We start from the raw sequence: 18,465 nt of genomic DNA on the forward strand, positions 1-18,465 counted from the left end.
CGGCAGGAATAGGTGATGACCTTAAAGAATGAAAACAGTGAAGAATTACATCTCCAATCCATATCTCTACATGCTTGCCAATAGAGGAGGACACTTGATGCATCTGATAAAGGGGTGTGGAGTAGCAATGCATCCTCCTAACCATTCCACCTGAACTGCCTGGCTGTTAAAGGAGAGAGAGAGAGAGAGAGAGAGAAGTTTTTGTGGACAAATGAATTTTTCACGGACAAAAATACCATTCCAAAGTGTGAAAAAAACTGGAATAAATGTACAAAAACTCAGTGACATCCACACTCAGGGTGTCACCTGTTGTGTGGTGTGGAGGCTTATGGTGGTTGTGTGTGGGGCTTATGGAGAGAGAACACATTAATCAATCTGTGAAAGCTGCACTCCAGTGCTTAGGAATGGAGTGTGGCTTTGGCACGACCTCCGGACTCTTAGGACCCATGCATCATTTAAATAGCATACTTCCAAAGAGACCTGAAGCAGCTTCTGAAGCCACATCTTAACATGGTGGTTTGGTTTGGTTTGGTTTCCAACTGGGAAGATCAATGTAATTAGCACAAGACATGTAATGCACCAGGAAAAAATGTCCAAACCATTTGTAGGTATCTCCCAACTTTTTCATACATTCTTCCTCCCCACTTGCCTGTTTAGATAGTCGGTGTAGGTCCTTGAAGACAATGGACGTAATGCACAGTTCTGAGCCAACCTGTTTCTGCTACATCCCAAATGGAGCAATCCACTTGAGAAATGTCTGGTCAACTATTCAGGTACAGTCCCACTGTTGATTCATGCAAATATAATCATCAAGATGGGGAGCAAACATACTGGGAAGAACACACAAGCAAAAGAAGAAACCTGTCTTCACATGCTTATTGATGGTTATATTTTAATCTTTAAAAAGCCAACACGAATACAATAGTGTTGAAATGCAGCAAGAGTTCCAACCTGCACTAGAAATTAAATCTCACTCTTCAGACTCCTTTCCAGTACTGTGATTCTGGGAAGAACTCAGCCATATGTCACTTTTACAAAATGCCATGCTGAGTGTTGTGTAGAAGGAGTCTGAAGAATGAGATTTAATTTCTAGTGAGTTTGGAATTCTTGTGGTATTTCAACACTATTGTATTTGTGTGGGCTTTTTTGCCCCCAAAAGAGGCATCTACAGCTGCACAATAAAATAAACACAAGATGGAAAATCCATTGCATTTTACCATTTTATATGGTAGCAAAACCAAGGATATTTCTTAATAGCTGAAGGCCCAGCATCCTTGAAGGAAAGAGAGTTACACAGCTGTATATGCTCTTAGAAATCTGAACTACAGCCCAGTGAGTGTCATGGTATCGATTAGTTTGTTTATCTGCTCTTGCATACAGATATGGTATGCACTAGATTAGTTAAGGTGATGTGCAGATGAGGCCAACGTTCAGAGGTACAGATTGTATGAGTGCTGCTCCCTTATTTCTTCTTGTCTGGTGAACAACGACAGTATTTATGAGCCAAGAATAATATTAAACTTTTTTTTTATTTTCCCAGGTGAAAATAAATAGCACTGAAATGTTTGAAGTGGTGTCTGTTCCAGAGGAACATAACTGTCAACGGTCAGAAAATCTGTTTTCCTTTTTAAAGTGCTTGATTAACAATATTTGGCAGCCAGGTGTTTCTAATAAAGTCATCATGTCACTGGACCAGTATGGAGACAAAACGTGTTTCAGGATCCATCCCCTGAATAAAGCATCCTACACTGTGAGTGCCCGACAAAACAGTGAGTAATTTTTTTTGCTTTAAAAACCTATTCATAAAATGTGCCTTTGTTACTTGGTGGATGCATAAACAAGCTCCTTCAAATAAACAAGCTCCTTCCATGAGATAATGTGGATTTTTCTTGTTATATTTGTTTTGTTCCAGTGCTGGATCGCAGACTCCTTATATTATTTGTTGCTGGTGGCCTTCTTTTTCACTTTGCATACAACCTGAGTAGGTAAGTGCTTCTCTTTGTTGAGGACCTATTAATTTCTGATTTATGGTGACCCTAAGGCAAATCTATCATAGGGTTTGCCCTTGTCTTCCCTGAGGTTGAGAGAGTGTGACTTATCCAAAGACATATAGTGGGTTCCATAGATTAGAAGGGATTCAAATCCTGGTCTCCAGATTTGTAGCACAATGTTCAAATCACTACACCACACCGGCTCTCAGGTACATGCTAGCATGCTTTTACTATCCACACAGAGTGTGTATGTGGGAATCAGGTGGCCCTCCAGATGTTGTTAGAGTTTCAGTTCCAAGCATTCCTCAGCATTGGCTCTGCTGGCTAGGGCTCTGAGAGCTGGAGTCCAGAAACATCTAGAGGGCTGTCTGATTTGCACCCCTGGGCTGTCAGAGATTGTTTTAACTTGCTGATCTTGAGGGGAAAACTAGGCTGCAGTTCGGCATATGTTTGCAAGTCACAATTTAGCAGAATTTCAGGCAAATTGCTGAATCTAGAGGCTGTAGTGTTCACCTTCCTTTCTTTAAAAAAAGAAGCTAAATGGTTTGGTTTCAAGGTGATAACCCTCTAGTAAGTATTGATGTAGCCCATAGAACTTCTACAAATCCTCAGTGTGAAGCCAGTAAAAGTTCTGGCCTTTTTCAGGAAGCAATTTCAGATTTTTTCTTTCCTTCTCAAACCCAAAACAGAACCTTTGGGGATTATTCTGTTTTGGGACAGCGTGGGTTGTTCTTTCCAATAGCAAGAACATGCCAACTCTGGAGAACTTTTGCTATCTATTCTTCTATCCATTCATAAAAATAGAGTTTTATGGCTGTATATTTCATATACATCTAGGGGTAGCCGTGTTGGCCATATAGCAGATCCAATAACATCCAAACCATGATATCTTTATTTCATATACAGTCAGCACTCCGTAGCCACAGCATCTTTATTCACAGATTCAACCATCCACAACTTGAAAATATTTTTTACAATTATAAATTCCAAAAAGCAAACCTTGATTTTGCCATTTTATATAAGGGACACCATTTTACTATGCCATTGTATTTAATGGCATGAGCATCCACAGATTTTGATATCCATAAGGAGGCCTGGAACCAAACTCCAATGGATCCTAAGGGCCCACTGTACTCATTTATTTGAGCTTTTCTGTATGAGCATAACTCCGTTAACAAAGCCTCTGATGAAGAAGCCCATTTTTACAAAGTTTTTTTGTGCCTACCTAGCCCTGCTTTTCTTCCTTGTCCTCTCTTTAACTGGAGTGTTTTTGGCAGTATCTGCATTGAGAGGATGATGAATGATGGCTGAAGCAACATAGACTTTCAGTGTCCAGTTGCAGCAGCGTATCTATTCTAGCAAACAATGCAATAAAGCTTGAGCTGAGGAAAAACAGGATGCTACTGAAGCTCTGTGTGTACCTAGAAAAGGCAAGGTAAACAGCAGTTGCCTCCAGTATCTCTTACTGAGCATGTGTGAACAGCAAAACAGAAAAGGGAGAACATATAAGCCAGTCTCACTGTTTACTCCCAATGTGTTACAAAAAAGCATAGCTCTATAAAAGTTTCACCGACAAAATTAAAAAAAAAGAAAGTGGAGGCTGGTGAAAATAATAGTAATCACTTGATGAATTTTGGAAGAAGTAATGTTTCTGTATACTTACGCAAGGTATACATGACCTCGTTTCTTTTTCACATGTGGATATTGTTTGTTTTGAATACAACATGAACTGCTCATCATTTTCGTTGTGTAGGAACTTTTCCCTATTCTTTCCATGTTGTTTCTGCCTCTAGTACCAATTTTTCTGTTAAAGGAGTAAAGCCCAGGAATATATCTTTTTTTAACTGAGGCATATCTCTGGTATCTTTCACAAAGCATTCTAGGGTGATTTACAAAACAGAAAGACCTATAAACAAGTAAATAGTCTTTAAGCATGCATCATTAAAAATGCGAATATAAAATATTATGGTGATGTTGCAACCCTGCTGCCTGTTGAAATTTGTTTTACTTGAACAAGGCTTAGAAATTAGGGGAAAGGGGGGTTTGTGGGTTGGGATTACACAGAGAATAAAGAAAGAGAGACCATGTGGGGTTGAGGGCATACTGTGGTGTTTCAGTGGGGACCAGGGGAGTAGATCTCTGAAGAGGAAGTAGAGTTGTGTTTTCTATTTCTATATACTTGAAACCACTTGTCCCTGTGCACAAAATGTTAATAGCATTCCTCTGTTCTTCCCAAACAGAAGTGTTGTATTCTATTATTCCGCAGGAGTAGCGTTTGGTGTTTTCGCCACTCCGGTCTTTCTCCTTTTGATGCTTAAAAGATTTATTCCCAAGGTAGGCACATTGTTGATAACATCTAAACAAAAGACAACCGAGCGTTTGACACTTAGCTTGGTTTCCCAGCTTAAATTGAGCTTTTAGTTAGTCCCTGGATGCCATAAGTAAATAAAGATGCTGCAGTATAATTGCTTCGAAATGTTATAGCTGAATTTATGTCAAAGAGTGAGGGCTTGTTTGTTTATACCATTCTTTTTTCTGGAATAGCATTTGCTGACTCCATTCTAATATTTGTTTAACATTCATGTACTCAATGGGCGCATCTAAGGGAGGAAGAAATTATAAATCAGGTGCGGGAGTCCTCAGAGCTCATCATAACTTCTCTGAATTAAAGGCCTTAATTGGGCTGGGGGTGGGCAAAGTCTGGGCCTCTGATGTTGTTGGATTGCACCTCTCAGCATTCCTCACCCTTAGCTGTGCTGATGGGAGCTGCAGTCTAAGATCATCGGGAGAACCACACTTTGGTCACTCCTGGCCTATAGCCAATCTAGATTGAGTATATCTACTGGATCAGTGGAATTTATGTAACAGTTGATTACCGTTCAACAATTGATACAGTTGGCCTATTTTATTTTGGACTGCCAGTTGTATTTGGGCTTGTGGGATGGACCCAGCTTCTTTTCTGCAGGCAGGAACATCATCTGAGTGGAAGTCTTCTCAGAACTCTCCTGTTGGTGGAACCAGAACAGGAGATCTTGCCTAAATTCCCCGTTCTATCTGCAGCCTATCTGTGCCCTCTTTCTTGCTATTCCAGCAAGTCTCTAAGCAATCCCAAGCAAATTTTCAGACAGCGTAGCGAACAGGAAGAGGAGGAGGAAACCTAATATCTATTCTTCCCCTGCTCACCCAGTAAAAAGAATCAGTTGGCTGAAAAGAGAGGGAGGGAGCTTGTTCCTAACTGGTATATCTGACCAAAAAATGAGCAATTAGGGATAGCTTGTTTCCTGTGCCCAAAAGACAGTGGAGAGACTAATTGCGAGTATATTCTGGAATTCCAGATTGTAATGTTCCTTTACAATTGTACAGTAAAGTAGCTTGTCTGTTTACATTTCAGCTCACTCTTGCTTTCTATTGGGTATGCCCAACTGGTGGCTTATGGACCAAATTTAATTCTAGAATGGGGTCAGAGGTTCTGGTTTCTGTTGACCCTATGAATTTTTAACCAAATTTGCTCATATTTGAAATGTCTTGATCTCAGGAAAGGAATCTAGTACATGTTGAGGCTCCCTTATCTGGAATTCCCCAATCCAGACTTGTCCATGAGGGGGCTGAGATAATGACACCTTTGCTTTCTGATGGTTTAATGCAGTGATGGCGAACCTATGGCACACGTGCCAGAGGTGGCACTCAGAGCCCTCTCTGTGGGCACATGTGCCATCGCCCCAGCACAGAGTTTGCCAGAGTTTGTTACTAGAACGCCAGAGGGACACGGCACTTTGCAATAAATAAGTGGGTTTTGGGTTGCAGTTTGGGCACTCGGACTCTAAAAAGTTCACCATCACTGGTTTAATGTATACAAACTTTGTTTCATGCACAATAAAAATAAAAAAAATTCTAAACTATTATTTCTCTGTGTTTCAGGCTAGTTTGATTCTAAGCTCCCTTGTTATAAGGGACTTCCTCCATGCTTTTTAAAAAACAAATGCATTGAAGGCAGTGGAATAAGAAATCTTTGGCTTAGTTTATCTTGACTGTTGTCTAAGTATAAGATAGCAGTGTAGTGTGAGTTTGTCAGGTTGGGCTTTGTATTAGCTTCTTCTGGTAGAGATACAGTACCTGGCAAACCCTGTTAATGTGAATTTGTATATATAAACCCACAAAATGCTCACATACCTCTCTGTTCTTTTCTTCCCTTCCATTCACTTTAGTTAAGTACCTTCTGGATTTTAATGAGTGGATGCTGGTTTTCTTCTCTCTATTGTTTTTACACTTGGAAAGAGGATTTGAAATGGCTGTGGCACAATTCTTCACATTACATACTAGGTAAGAATATGAATGGGATACCATTCTGTTAGATAGTGTATAGTGTTAAATACTGTATATATATAAAAGTAGATATCAGTATTATATTTTTTCAATATTGCTATCTTCATAAAATTAAATCTTTCTAAAGTAAGTTTTGTTTTTCTCTGGAGGTTCCAGGACAGAACTGTATTTTGCTTTTAGAAAGTACTTCCTTTGATTAAATAGGCAGGGTGATCAGCAGGAAATGTTTCTATAGGAGAGGGACCTAGTCTTTTGTGGATGCCCACTTTGGAGTGAGCTAGTATGTACATATTGGAACTTAGGTCTGAGTACTGTACATGTAATGGGATTGGATATCATGCGTGAAGTCCTTTTAAAACAAACATGTGGTCTGAGATGCTGCATAGGAGATATCACTATGATGATGTAACTGCAATCTGTCTCCCTATCTAACCTCCCAAAACCTACCTTAAAGCCAGGCAGCTGCATCAACCAAAGGTTCCTCACTCACCAGCCCCACAGAACTTCTTTGGTTGAATTCTTTGCAATAAAGGCAATGGTGCCATGACTATACATGTGAATAGCAAAATTTATGAGGTCACAAGTGTAGCTTGGTTTTGGCCTAATGAGCTTCCACAGTGTATCCTTGTTTGTCCGTTAACATTACATTAAATGTGCTATTGGAAATTGTGTAAATTTTCTAAGTCTTCGTATTCTGTAGCGCATATTTATGAAACATTTATAGGTATTTCAAATGAATTGGCTTTGCAAATAACTTTACAAAAATTAGAAGCCCATGTCCTCTTCAGATGGTTATCAAGTGTTTCATGGTAGCAGTCTTAAAACAAGAATGAATTCTCAGTTAGTTAAAATGGTCATTGCTTTGTTTCTTGGAGCCGATACATACACTTCATTATAACCAACCAGATGAGGGGGCATTTGTAATACTGAAGTAAGCTGATATATTCTGTGAGGGTGGAGTATATGGGTTAGTATGCAGTAAAACCAAGGAGTATTGTGACCCTTTTTGTCTAAGCTTTTGTAGATTCAAGCAAGCTTTATCTGAAAGCTTCTGCCAAAAAAACATGTTAGGTTTTAAGGTGCCACCAATGGCTTTAAGGAATCAACTGTGGTAGCTGGTAGGTTCCATGTCAGTTCAGGTTCAAGATCTTGGATAAATTTAAATTTCAGGTTAAATCCCAGAGTGGATTCACCACCGCATGGATGTAGAAGCCACTAGTCACCACTGGGTGCCACTTGAATCCTTGTTAGTTCTAATACAGCATTGTTTCCCTTGATCTTTAACATGATTTCACGTTTGCTTTTTTCTGTCCAGGGTATATCTTGATAGTCGGATTGGTCAGTTTTGCTATTTGTTACAAGCATGGACCACTCAGCACTGAGCAAAGTAGGAATCTCTTGATGTGGACACTGCAGCTTCTAGGCTTGATCTTAGTCTATTTTGGCATTGCCATTCCTCACATGGCATACGTGGTAATGGCTGTCATGCTCTGTTCAAAAATCCTGCGTTATCCTTTGAGAGTATTCTACCACATTGGCAGGTTGGTGTCCTTTCACTGTTAAGCCATAGCATAGCAATAATAACACTGTGAAGTCACCCTCCTCATAAATTAGGGGAGCAAACAGCTTTGCTTATTTTGCAGTGCAGCTACACATAGGAAATGTATAGTATTGCCATCAAAATCAGCATCCCCAGCTTGAGTCCTCCCCTTCTGAAATACATAGGATAGCTTGAGCAAATCTCATAGTCTTCCCAACTTCCTTCTCAAGCTATCTGATGAGATGGACTATCTCTCCCCTCCCCAAAAAAAAATGTGGCAGAAAGCAGTAACATCTTTGTGCCGTATCATATTTGTAAGATTATCTGGAAGCTTGTCACAGTCTGGCAGCCAATAACTTGTGGACTGGCACTAGTCCACAGAATACCACTGTGAGTAATGCTGATTTTTTTTTTTTTATAAACACACTGAATATCTTTCATTAGGCCATCATTTTGTCAGTTTCCCTGAATTCTGTGTACAACTGCTTTCATGAATTAACAGAAAAATAATGTCCTCCATTCTGTATTATGTTTATGGATTTGTAACCTAGAGTTAGGAATCCATCATTGCTCCATATTCAGTATGACTGCCTATCTACGATGGTGGTAGTAGTGCCATGATGGTAAAGCACACCCCCCAACCTTCCTTGAGAGCCAGCAACTACATTGATCAAGAGATCTGTTCATATGGAAATTAGAGCACAGGAGAAAGATGTTCACAGCCCTTTCCCACCAGCAAGTGAGGCTATGACAATCAGAAACAGGACTCCTTGTGGCAGCCATACTCACTGGTGGAAGGGGGTTGGAAACCTCCTCATCCTCTGATTGCCAGCTGAACAGACAGACCCCCATTGCTTGATGCAGCTGCTGGCTGTTAAAATAGGTTTGGGGTGGCCAGTCCAGGAGAGGTTAATTAGTTATGCCTTTGTAACTATGTAGGCAATGTATTGGCAATGGTTTATTTGCCAGTTTTTAAGAAGTCGTATGTCAGACAAGGATAGTATGAGTGGCTAAAAAGTGGAAGATATTTTGGAACATGTTTCAAAAGATGAGAGAGGTAGTACCAGGGGTTATCGGTACAGAAAAGTAGCTCTATGCTACATGTATGTCTCTGAATGCAGGATTCCAGCTGTAATTTACCTTTTATTGGCATAGATCTCAATCCCTCCCCTCCACAATGCAGTCCAGAAACATCAGCTGGCATTGTGCGTTATGCATTAGAGTTATGCATCTACCGGTAAGACTGTCAATGCTTCCTCTTCCACCTTTTCAACCAGCAGCTGCATCCGATGAAGGAGGTCTGTACAGGTGCCAATCCGGGTGGAAAGAGGAAATGTTTTCAACCCACCCACTAGCAAGTGGGACTGCAACAATTAAAAGCAAGACCTTTGTTGTAATTCCTCATCACAGCCTCACTTGTGGGTGGGCGGGGGCTGGAAAATCATCTTCCTTGTGCCCTGATCAGAATTTGAACAGACAACCTGTACCCAGTGTGACTACTGGCTGTTAGGTTGGGCTGGAATGTTGGGCCAAGAGATGTGTTTAGTTGGGCATGCGTAATTTAGCCGGTGTAGAATATCGGCAATCATTTTCAGTGCCCCCCCCCCATCAGTTGCTGAACATCTTTTTTCTGTTTCCAGTTCATTGTGCCAATATCTTTTCTTTTCCTTTCCAGAAAAGCAACTCAGTTTTTTCAAACAGAAAAGTTAGAGGTCCGCTATCTGACTGAAGAAGAGTATCAAGAGCAAGGGGAGACGGAGACCATCAAAGCCTTAGAAGAACTGCGTCGGTTCTGCAGGAGTCCTGATTTCCCCTCCTGGGTTGCAGTGGTCAAGCTAAATCACCCACAAAAGTAAGAACCCCTTTTCTCTGTCTTTTTGACATCTCAGCAGTCCTTATATTTATTTAAATGATTAAATATGTAGCTTTCTGGAGGAAAAGGGTAGATTTTCTGCAGATCTGTGTTACTTAAGAAACAATTGATGTGTCAAATTTGTTTTTAAAAATTGTGGCCACAATCCTGTTTCGTCATCATAGTTATTTATGACTGAAGATTCCCCTCCCCTCCAAAAAAAAAAAAAAATCTTCACAGCCTGGCAATGGCCTGATTAAAGTTTTTCTGGAGATTAGAGTACTGGGATGTTGTAGTGCCTTGAGAACTGGCAGATGGATTCAGGGTTCTGCCACAACTTCTTGTCCCCAGCCACCCCACTGTGGACACCACTTCCCAGGACACCAATATCCAGTGTTTAGAAATACTTCAGATGGGCCTTTGCTAGGCTGCAAAGGTAGGTTTTTAAGTTCACATTCAGTTGTTGATGACCGTAAACATGAATCTCCAGCAGTTGGGATATTGTAAGTCCAGCTTACAATATTGTAACTCCTCAACAGTATGCCAGCCATTGTATACAGTGAGTTTATGAGCAATCTTTCTATAATAGGATGTACAGAATAGTGGTTAATATAGCATGGTAGGGAAGAAAATGATCAGATTTTACCTTATTTGTGAAATCACTTTAGAAAGTCCTACAAAATAGCTACTTTGTTAGTGTTACTAATACTTGGAGGGTCAATGTAGTGTCGTAGTTTGAATGTTGAACTACGACTTTGGAGTTTGAATCTCTTGCCTGGCCATAGAAACCCACTGGGTGACCTTGGGCAAGTCATACTCTCTTAGCCTTGGAGGGAGGCAAAGGCTAACTGCTTTGAACAAATCTTGCAAAGACGACCCCATGATACATTTGCTACAGAACTTGACTAATGTCCTAAGTCAGAAACAATTTGACTAATCTATAAGTCAGAAACAACTTGAAGGTACACCACCACCACAACTATTTTCTTAGCTTCTGCTCTTATCTTCAGGAAGATAGTAATAGTAAATAACCTTTGCAGAGTTGTTGACAACAAAGAGGACATTAGTCAAGTTCTTCCTAAATATGAAGTTCACAAGAAGCTGAACAACATGGAAGGGAATTGAATGGAAAAACAGACCACTATTAAGTGATGATTATCAAGGACTGGTAAATGGTGTTTTTTGTTAATATGTAATTGGCTTATTTCCCACATCTTGGCACGTGCTGTATGCCAGAACATCCCACATGTTGCAATAAATATTGTGAGTACCAAGAATAGAGTGGATTTGTCAGGAAGTTTCTGTACTTGTTTCCCCATTTAACTTTATTTTGTTCCTTTCAGATTTGCAAACTTTGTTCTTGGATTTCCTCATGTGTCGCATGAAGAAATGACAGCACACGAGGAACACTATGGCATTGGAGGAGCTCTCTTTGAACAGCAGCTTTTTAATGCAGGGACTGAGGCAGAACCAGACCCACAAACTGGTCCCATTATCAGGGAAGAGAACCACCAAGAAGATGAAGAAAGACATCAACAGACAAACAGCCTGCGCTTTGGCAGCAGAGACTTTCTTTGAGTAACCATCCGAAGATGAGATGGGACAGATATGCAGCAGGTACAGGTGAACGTGAGGTTAGCTGGAACGGCTGGTTAAAATTGTTAAAGATGCAGAGCTTGAGAGTTAAAAGGAGAGCCAGGACCAGTGAAGAGGAAGAGTAGATAGAAACTGGAACAAACAAAGAAGATGGAGAAGTAAGGGGGTCATAGGAAGGGAAAGACTGGATCCTCCACAGTCCCTGGATAGGAACTGGTTGTCAATTATTTTAAATGACACCACTGGCTGGGACAATCTGCACTCTCAACTGTAGGGGGCAGCCAAGACTTCTTGAAGGAATTTAACTGCTGTTTCATTGGTTTTTGATTCACTCAAAGGTACAAGAGCACCTGCACTGCTGAAATGAACTGAGTATCGCTAGTTGTTCTACAAAGTAAAACTTTTTGTTTTTACTCAGAATAGGAGGCCTGTGGGAAAGATTCGCCTTAGAGCAGTGAGTTCACTTTTGGATATCAGGGCTCACCCAAGAGATTTTGGTATGTGTGGTAGAGCAACAAACAGCCCCCCTTCCTTCTGAAGTTATGGTATTTATTGCCCAAGGCTGATCATCAGATTAAGTATTTACTTGCTGAGTTAAGAGACGCACTGGTTAAATCCACATGCCGTTAACTATGTTAATGTTATTCTTCCAAATCTAAGATGAGGGTTGAACACAGTTTATATAGATTTGAAAGTTCAAGGAGTAGTTATAGTCCTATAGGATATTGGGGTTCCCATGTTCCCTATGCTTTCAGATTAGGCAGGCATTGTTTGATTTCTGTGGCAATGCAGAATTTGGTACTGGGACACAAAATTTATTCTTTGATCCTGAAGAACGAAAGCTTGCCAGGCCATCAGTGTGTTATATAGATTCTTTTTCCTATGCTGGCAGTAGCAGAATTACTTATGTAAACACGGATAAATTCATATGCATTTTACAAGTAGCAAAGATTGGCACAGGGAAAGAAGTTGTTCAGTCACAAAGTAAACACAGCCCTGCCTTGGGTGGAAACTGTGTATACATTCTGAAAGCAGCCCTGCAGGCTACCTGGTCTCTCCTTAAATGTGATCAAAATCAGGAAGATTTCTCAATTCACTGTTTGTAATGAGATCCAAAAGAAAACTGTAAAGTGGGGTACAAACAGCACCTAAAAGCATTTGGTATGTCCAGAGCCAAACTCACTTTTGGTATTTACTGTTCTTAGAATTAACACTATGGCTTTCTTGATAGAAAGGAGGTTCAGGGCCCTCAAACTGGAAGTTTTTGAAAATGTCTCCATTCCCCTCCTCACTCTTTTGTAGCTGCTGTTTAGGATATGAGTGTTGCCTGTTCATGAAGACAGTACCAATCCTTTTGCAGAATAACTTGGGGCAATGTCCCTCAGATGGCAAATTTTAGAAGTACTATTAAAAGGTAGCACATCACCAACTGCTACACGCCAGGGCCTGTAGCAGCCATGTTGGAGTAATTTTTTAAAACCTTTATCTGCAGTCTATAGATTTTGCTGGCTGTCATAACCACAGCCACTCACTCACCCAAGTGTACACATGTTATGGGGTGGAAAATGCAGCACTCAAAACAATATGTGCTACATGTCCCTGAAAAGGAGAATCTTTAAATGCTCCTTGCCTGCTTTTCACTTGCCTAGAATGCTCTTGTCTTGAGGAAAATTAAACTATCACCCATATTCTGCATTGGCTATTTAGTTACATCGGCATTACTAAGTAATGTCTCCTGCTCCCACCCCCAAGAATACTTTAACATCAGCCACATCGGACCAAGGAGGTCAGTTCAGCTCCTGATCTGGACACAAGGAAAATGATACTTCCAGCCCTTTCCCACCAGTGAGCAAGGCTGTGATACTGCAACAGGTGTCCTGCTTCAGACTGTCACAGCCACACCGGAAGGGGGCTGGAAAAGTCATCCTACATGCGCCCTGAATGGAAGATAAGCAAACTTTGTCTTATAGTAAGACTACCTAGTCTTACTGAATGTGGAGCAGTTATGGATCCTTAACCCTAGGTTATGAATCTGTAACTTCAATAAAGAAAGCCAGCCCATGCAGTTCTACTAGTTTGGATAAGAGCCAGTGTGGTATAATCATTGGACTAGGACTCTGGAGAACATGGTTTGAATCCCTGCTCCATCATGCAAACTCATTAAACGACCTTGGGCAAGTCACACTCTTTCAGTCTCAGAGGAACACAATGGCAAACCCTCTCTGAACAAATTTCCCAAGAAAATCCCATGATAGCTTTGCCTTAGGGTTGCCCTAAGTCAGAAAAGACTTGAAGGCACACAATGACATTGGTTTGGATAAAACTAATAGTTCAGTGGGACTTATTCTCAGGTAAATGAAGGTACAGTTATAATCTGAGCGGTTTATGGCTGGAAGCCATATGTGACATAAGAAGGTTTATGTGTCAGTGAAGGAAAGGAAACTTGATACCATTCCCAATACCTTTACAGCTGGAACTGAGATGGGCAGATGGTGTACTAGGGGTTGAAAAACAGAGCAGGGTGAATATTGCCCTATTAAATATGAAGGATTGCAAAGCTGGTCTGAGAATTGTGCTCAGGAAATCAAAAATATGTTACAGAAAAATCTCTTAAGACATTTTTAGGGATACATTTTACTAGTTAATGCTCTTAACATGCAACAATGCAACTAAACCACAAGCTACATGCACTCCCATTTATTATACAGCACATGTGCTGAGGGCAGCTGCTAGCCCCACCCCAATGTGCATACATGGCCATCTGGCCTCAGCCCTATTAACGTCTTTGCATTCAATCCGTTGACTTGAACAAAAGGCTATGCACAAACCATCACTACCTGAGTGGAAAGTACAAGGTGCCTAATCAGTTGGAGAGCTAATGGGATAAACCCAGATAGGTTTATGGGACTTACATTAGTTGTAAATCAGCAAGTCCCTTGAACTTTAGTGAGTCTAATCTTGGATGCAAACTATGTCTGTAGTGTTATATGTCTGTATGTTCTCCTTCCTAGTGGTCTGTTGAAAGTTTTGTTGTCTACAGATGGCTCAGGGATGGGGAGGGGGCATTTGTTTGGGGCATACTTGCCCCTTCTCCTTGGGTAACATATGAACAGCTCTACTTTATCCAAGGTTTCAATGTTTTATACAAGCTAAAGTGAGCCAATGTATATAGCATTAAATTCTTTTAAAATAATATGTTTATTCTTAGTACAGTATCTTCTTTATATTTTAAAAAGTGTGGTCTCTTCCCTAATGAGCAATAGAGTACAGTGGGGGGGGGAATGGGTGGTTGACAGGGAGAGCCTTTGACTATGTTGCAAATTGTGTTGTGCTTTTATTTCTGTCCTGAGCAGGACACCCAAGTTCCACACCTTCTTCTGTACCCTTTTGCTTCACAAGGACAGGTTGAAAAGGAAAATGCTTCCTGACAAGAAAGATGTACATTAAGTCTGGTTACCCAAGGCCAGTGTTCCCCAAAGCTGGTACCCTCTGATTATACTGGATAACAACTTCCAGTGTCTCCAACTAGCTGAGCACATAGAAAAGTCTTACCAATTTGTTGTTGGTAAGTCCGTAAAGGCCTGTAATATGTTGCAGTGCCAAATTATTATTATTACAAAACAGATAGTCAGGGAAATTGCATGTTTTTCCTGCAGCGTTCCCATTGAACAGTTCTCCTGCCCCCACCATGGCTGCCATGTGTTCATCCTATCTTTGTATTTGCTCAGTCACTCATTTCCTCACTAGACTGAAAGCTGCTGCTGCTGTTGATCATTCTGCTTCCTCAGCAGAGACTGTTAGCCCTGGGCTAACTCACAGGCCAGAGAAGAAGCAGAGTTCTGAGCTGGAGGATGCAGAAAGGCAGTTTTTTTTTAAAATAACAACTGCAGTGACAGGACAAAGAGCAAAACAGTGAGCACATAATCTTTGGCCTTTCTGTGGATAACCCACTGATGAAGGAGTGTGGGAACTGGAGTCCATATGAGGGACAAGGATTCCTGCCCCTGTTGTACATTTTCCTGTTCCCCGTGTTTGTTCCATTTAGCAGTACCATTACATAAGTCTGAACTTATACAAGTCAGCACTAGATGTTTTTACATATACAATGGAATTTTATTTCTTTCACTACATCTTCACAATTTCACAAACATGAAAGCCCATAAACATCTGTGTGTGTGAGTGTGTGAATACAGACCCATTCGTTGCGCACATATAATGAAGGAAAAGGTTTAATAGACAATTTCTGGAGTGTAAACATAATGCAAAAGTTCAATGCTTCACAATTCTGGTGCTGAACATTAAAGATTATCACTACAGCTTTTACCAGGTGAATTCTCTACACATTAGCCGAAAGAGGGTTTTTAATATTTCATTCTGTTTATGAATAACCATTTTTGTTTGCTACCTCTTCTTGGTACTTTATATTCTATCCTCCCTCATAGATATATGAACATATAATAAATACATTTCTGATTTTGTTTTTGAAAGGACACTTAAACAAGTCATGAGAAATTTACAGTACAGTACATTTAAGTTGAAGTGCAAAAAATAGCTAGTGACTATTCTCTGGTGTTTGGTCCCAAGTATCCATGGATAAAGCCTGTTACAGTCTCTTAAGGCTTATGCAATGAGAACATTTTTCAATACTCCGTGTGGCTGGTTGAGGGATATGGACTTCTGCCACCCATGCCTTTTTCTTCCTCACATGCCTGTTCACATGCTCTGCTTTCAAGACCAAATAAGGCGACATGCAGTTTTGCTTATAAACAAAAACAAGACCCTGATCTGTGTATCTGACATCTTATTCTAAGTGCAGTTTATTTCTGTTAGTCTTTCCAAAGGACTAGTCTCCTGTAGCTATAATTTGATTTTGATTACAAGGAATGATACTTGGTTGCCTTTTCCCAGTAACCACTATGGGGCAATGAACAAAGATGAGTGCCAGGACATTTATTAGCTTGCCTGTGGTACATTGGGGTTAGAATCAACTATTGTCACCTGGGATCCTTTTACTCTACAGTAACCTCCCATGGAACCCTGGGATTGGCAGTTTAGGGGGAAGAGTATTTGAAGTTATCACCCAGGAAGTGTCTCTGGTGCCTCTTACCAAACAATATGCAACAAGAAATGTACTTGCTATTGCTAAACAACCAGGCCCAGGATTCCACAGGATGCAGGTATGATAGTTAAAGTGGAATCATCGCACTATACTCTGATGTGAAAAGGCCCTGGCTTGGTGCCATATTGTCTCATAGAGAAGGCAATGTGAACGTCTATTCTTTAATGAGAGGTGCCTAATGAAATAGAAAGCTTTTAACAGACACCCTCTGATCCAAAGGGCTAACATTTCTTTTCCTAGCCAGACTTAACATGCATGTAAGAGAACTTGGTTCAACTAACACCGAAAAGGGCAGGGCGGCATTAAACAGAAGATGTGAAAATGTCAGTGTTTTGACTAACAGCACTGGTGTAAAACACCCAAAACAGCAGATAAATTTTTCATAGCCTATGATGATAGTCTCTCCATCCCACTATGTTTATATTACCAATATTGTCTTTCCTTAACCTAGACTCTCAAGAATTATATCCCTCACTTCCCCAGCCCCCAGGCACTTTAAATACACTCTGTAAATAAAGATTATAACTCCCTCAATTAAATAAAGAGCTTTAGACCACTGTGAAATAAAATATATTGGTTTTGATTGAGATTCTAAACAACCATTTAACTAGGGACTTTCAACAGCCAAAAGCTATTCAACATTTCAGAGAAGTCTTTACAAAAGACAGAATTCTATGCTGCTCCTTCATTTAGACATGTAACTATTGTATTTTCCTCAGGTGCTTCAGTAGTTTGTGCACCTTTTCTTATAGGAAGCCACCTTGCTTCCTAATAAATTAAAGTAGATGAAGAAAACCAGCTAAGAGCTTTTCCTCTTCTTCCCTTCCCTCAACAGTTAAATTAAAAATATTATTTGCCTCAAGCAAGAGGAAATGGAATGCAGCTTTCCATTCCTCAGAAACTGAAGCAAGCATTTTCTTTTAGTGAAAACATATTTTCCCCAAAATATATCAAATATCACTAAGTGAAGGTTGGTTGTTTTTACAAAAATGGACTTCAAATCACCTCTCCATATAGATTGCAGGAGTGTTCAAATAGATTTCTGAGCTCCTTTGCTAGCTATTATTAACTCAGTCTCTTTTCCTGCCTACCCTTTCTAGGCATTATAGTCCTTCCTGAAAACAGGCCTGTCAGGTTTTGCCACAGAAAAGGCCTTAAATATTTCAAAAGCATGTGCTGCATCAGGTTACCATCACTGAGGTAAAGGGAGTGGCAATTTCAAGCTCCCGTTTCGGCATTTCTCGGAACACAAGGGCAAGATTCAATGCAATGGTAAATGCAAAACCAAGTCTTATTCGCACCCTTCCTTTTGAGGCTGAGCAGTATTCTCCGAAGGAACTGGGCAATCTGGGCTGGGGTGGTCTTCGAGAGTTGCTGTAGGTACGGGAGGTTCTCTGGATACGTCACTATTCCTTTGATCCAGAGGGCTGCCTGGTGCAGAGCCATGACTATTGTTGGCTGCCTAGGACAGAGAAGGGGGGAAATCACAGGTAAAGATGTTTGGTTTTTTTACATTAAATGCCCAATAAAAACATGTACTCTGCCATTCCAGGTAAGCCAGGCAGCTTCATCAACCAAAACAAGTCGTATGTACATGACACAGCGCACAAGCATAAAAGCAATACAGAAAGCTGTCATATCCAGGTAACATGTCAGACAGCAAGATGACAGCAATAACAACCACAACTTACCTTTTTTATCTTTTCCTAACTGATCTTCCCCAAGAAGCATGGAGGGAAAAAACTGACTGTATTTTAAGACAAAAAAAAGTATTGAAATCCACGTGTGCAATTTCCAATATTCCAGTGGCTTGTTAACACATTTCACACTCCTGTTTAATGGAGGTGCGCCTATTTTTCATTGTCATATTTCCCACCTACTTTGCAGTAGACCCACGGAGCGTCAGCAGTTTGCTATTTCTAGAGCAGAACTATGAATATTTCAGCAGGCTGACTAAGCAGTCAGCCTTTCTTAATGTATGTGTGTGCCTGCCTGTTACAACAGCCAAGGGGATGGTTTTCTCTAAAATTAATTTCTCCTCCAG

The 18,465-nt window shown here is 40.5% G+C and overlaps 2 protein-coding genes across 13 annotated transcripts in view; one reads left to right on the top strand and one right to left on the bottom strand.

Annotated features, from left to right (window-relative positions):
• The first annotated feature begins 435 nt into the window (after positions 1-435).
• Positions 436-14,497, top strand: NEMP2 (nuclear envelope integral membrane protein 2). 3 transcript variants are annotated; one of them, XM_042445979.1, is made up of 8 exons: positions 436-773; positions 1,541-1,769; positions 1,913-1,985; positions 4,232-4,325; positions 6,197-6,311; positions 7,630-7,855; positions 9,530-9,706; positions 11,050-14,497. In XM_042445979.1, exons 1-8 carry the CDS (start codon positions 684-686, stop codon positions 11,282-11,284), a joined length of 1,239 nt encoding a protein of 412 aa, XP_042301913.1. In that variant the 5' UTR covers positions 436-683; the 3' UTR covers positions 11,285-14,497. The 3 variants fall into 3 exon arrangements, with proteins under 3 accessions (XP_042301913.1, XP_042301915.1, XP_042301914.1); XM_042445981.1 differs by lacking the exon at positions 11,050-14,497 and adding an exon at positions 9,010-9,152 and having other exon boundaries at positions 9,530-9,699; XM_042445980.1 differs by lacking the exon at positions 11,050-14,497 and having other exon boundaries at positions 9,010-9,670.
• A 1,018-nt stretch (positions 14,498-15,515) lies between these two features.
• Positions 15,516-18,465, bottom strand: part of MFSD6 (major facilitator superfamily domain containing 6) — a 61,339-nt gene continuing 58,389 nt past the window's right edge. For 7 of the 10 annotated variants that reach the window (XM_042446396.1, XM_042446392.1, XM_042446398.1 and 4 more), the window contains one exon: positions 15,516-17,883. In XM_042446396.1, coding sequence (XP_042302330.1) covers positions 17,713-17,883 — 171 coding nt within the window. In that variant the 3' untranslated portion in view covers positions 15,516-17,712. Of the gene's footprint in view, positions 17,884-18,112; positions 18,169-18,465 lie in introns of all 10 variants that reach the window. The other 3 variants (XM_042446401.1, XM_042446400.1, XM_042446402.1) reach the window with 3 other exon arrangements.

The sequence above is a fragment of the Sceloporus undulatus genome, chromosome 1 (genome assembly GCF_019175285.1).
Source record: "Sceloporus undulatus isolate JIND9_A2432 ecotype Alabama chromosome 1, SceUnd_v1.1, whole genome shotgun sequence".
Lineage (NCBI taxonomy): Eukaryota > Metazoa > Chordata > Lepidosauria > Squamata > Phrynosomatidae > Sceloporus > Sceloporus undulatus.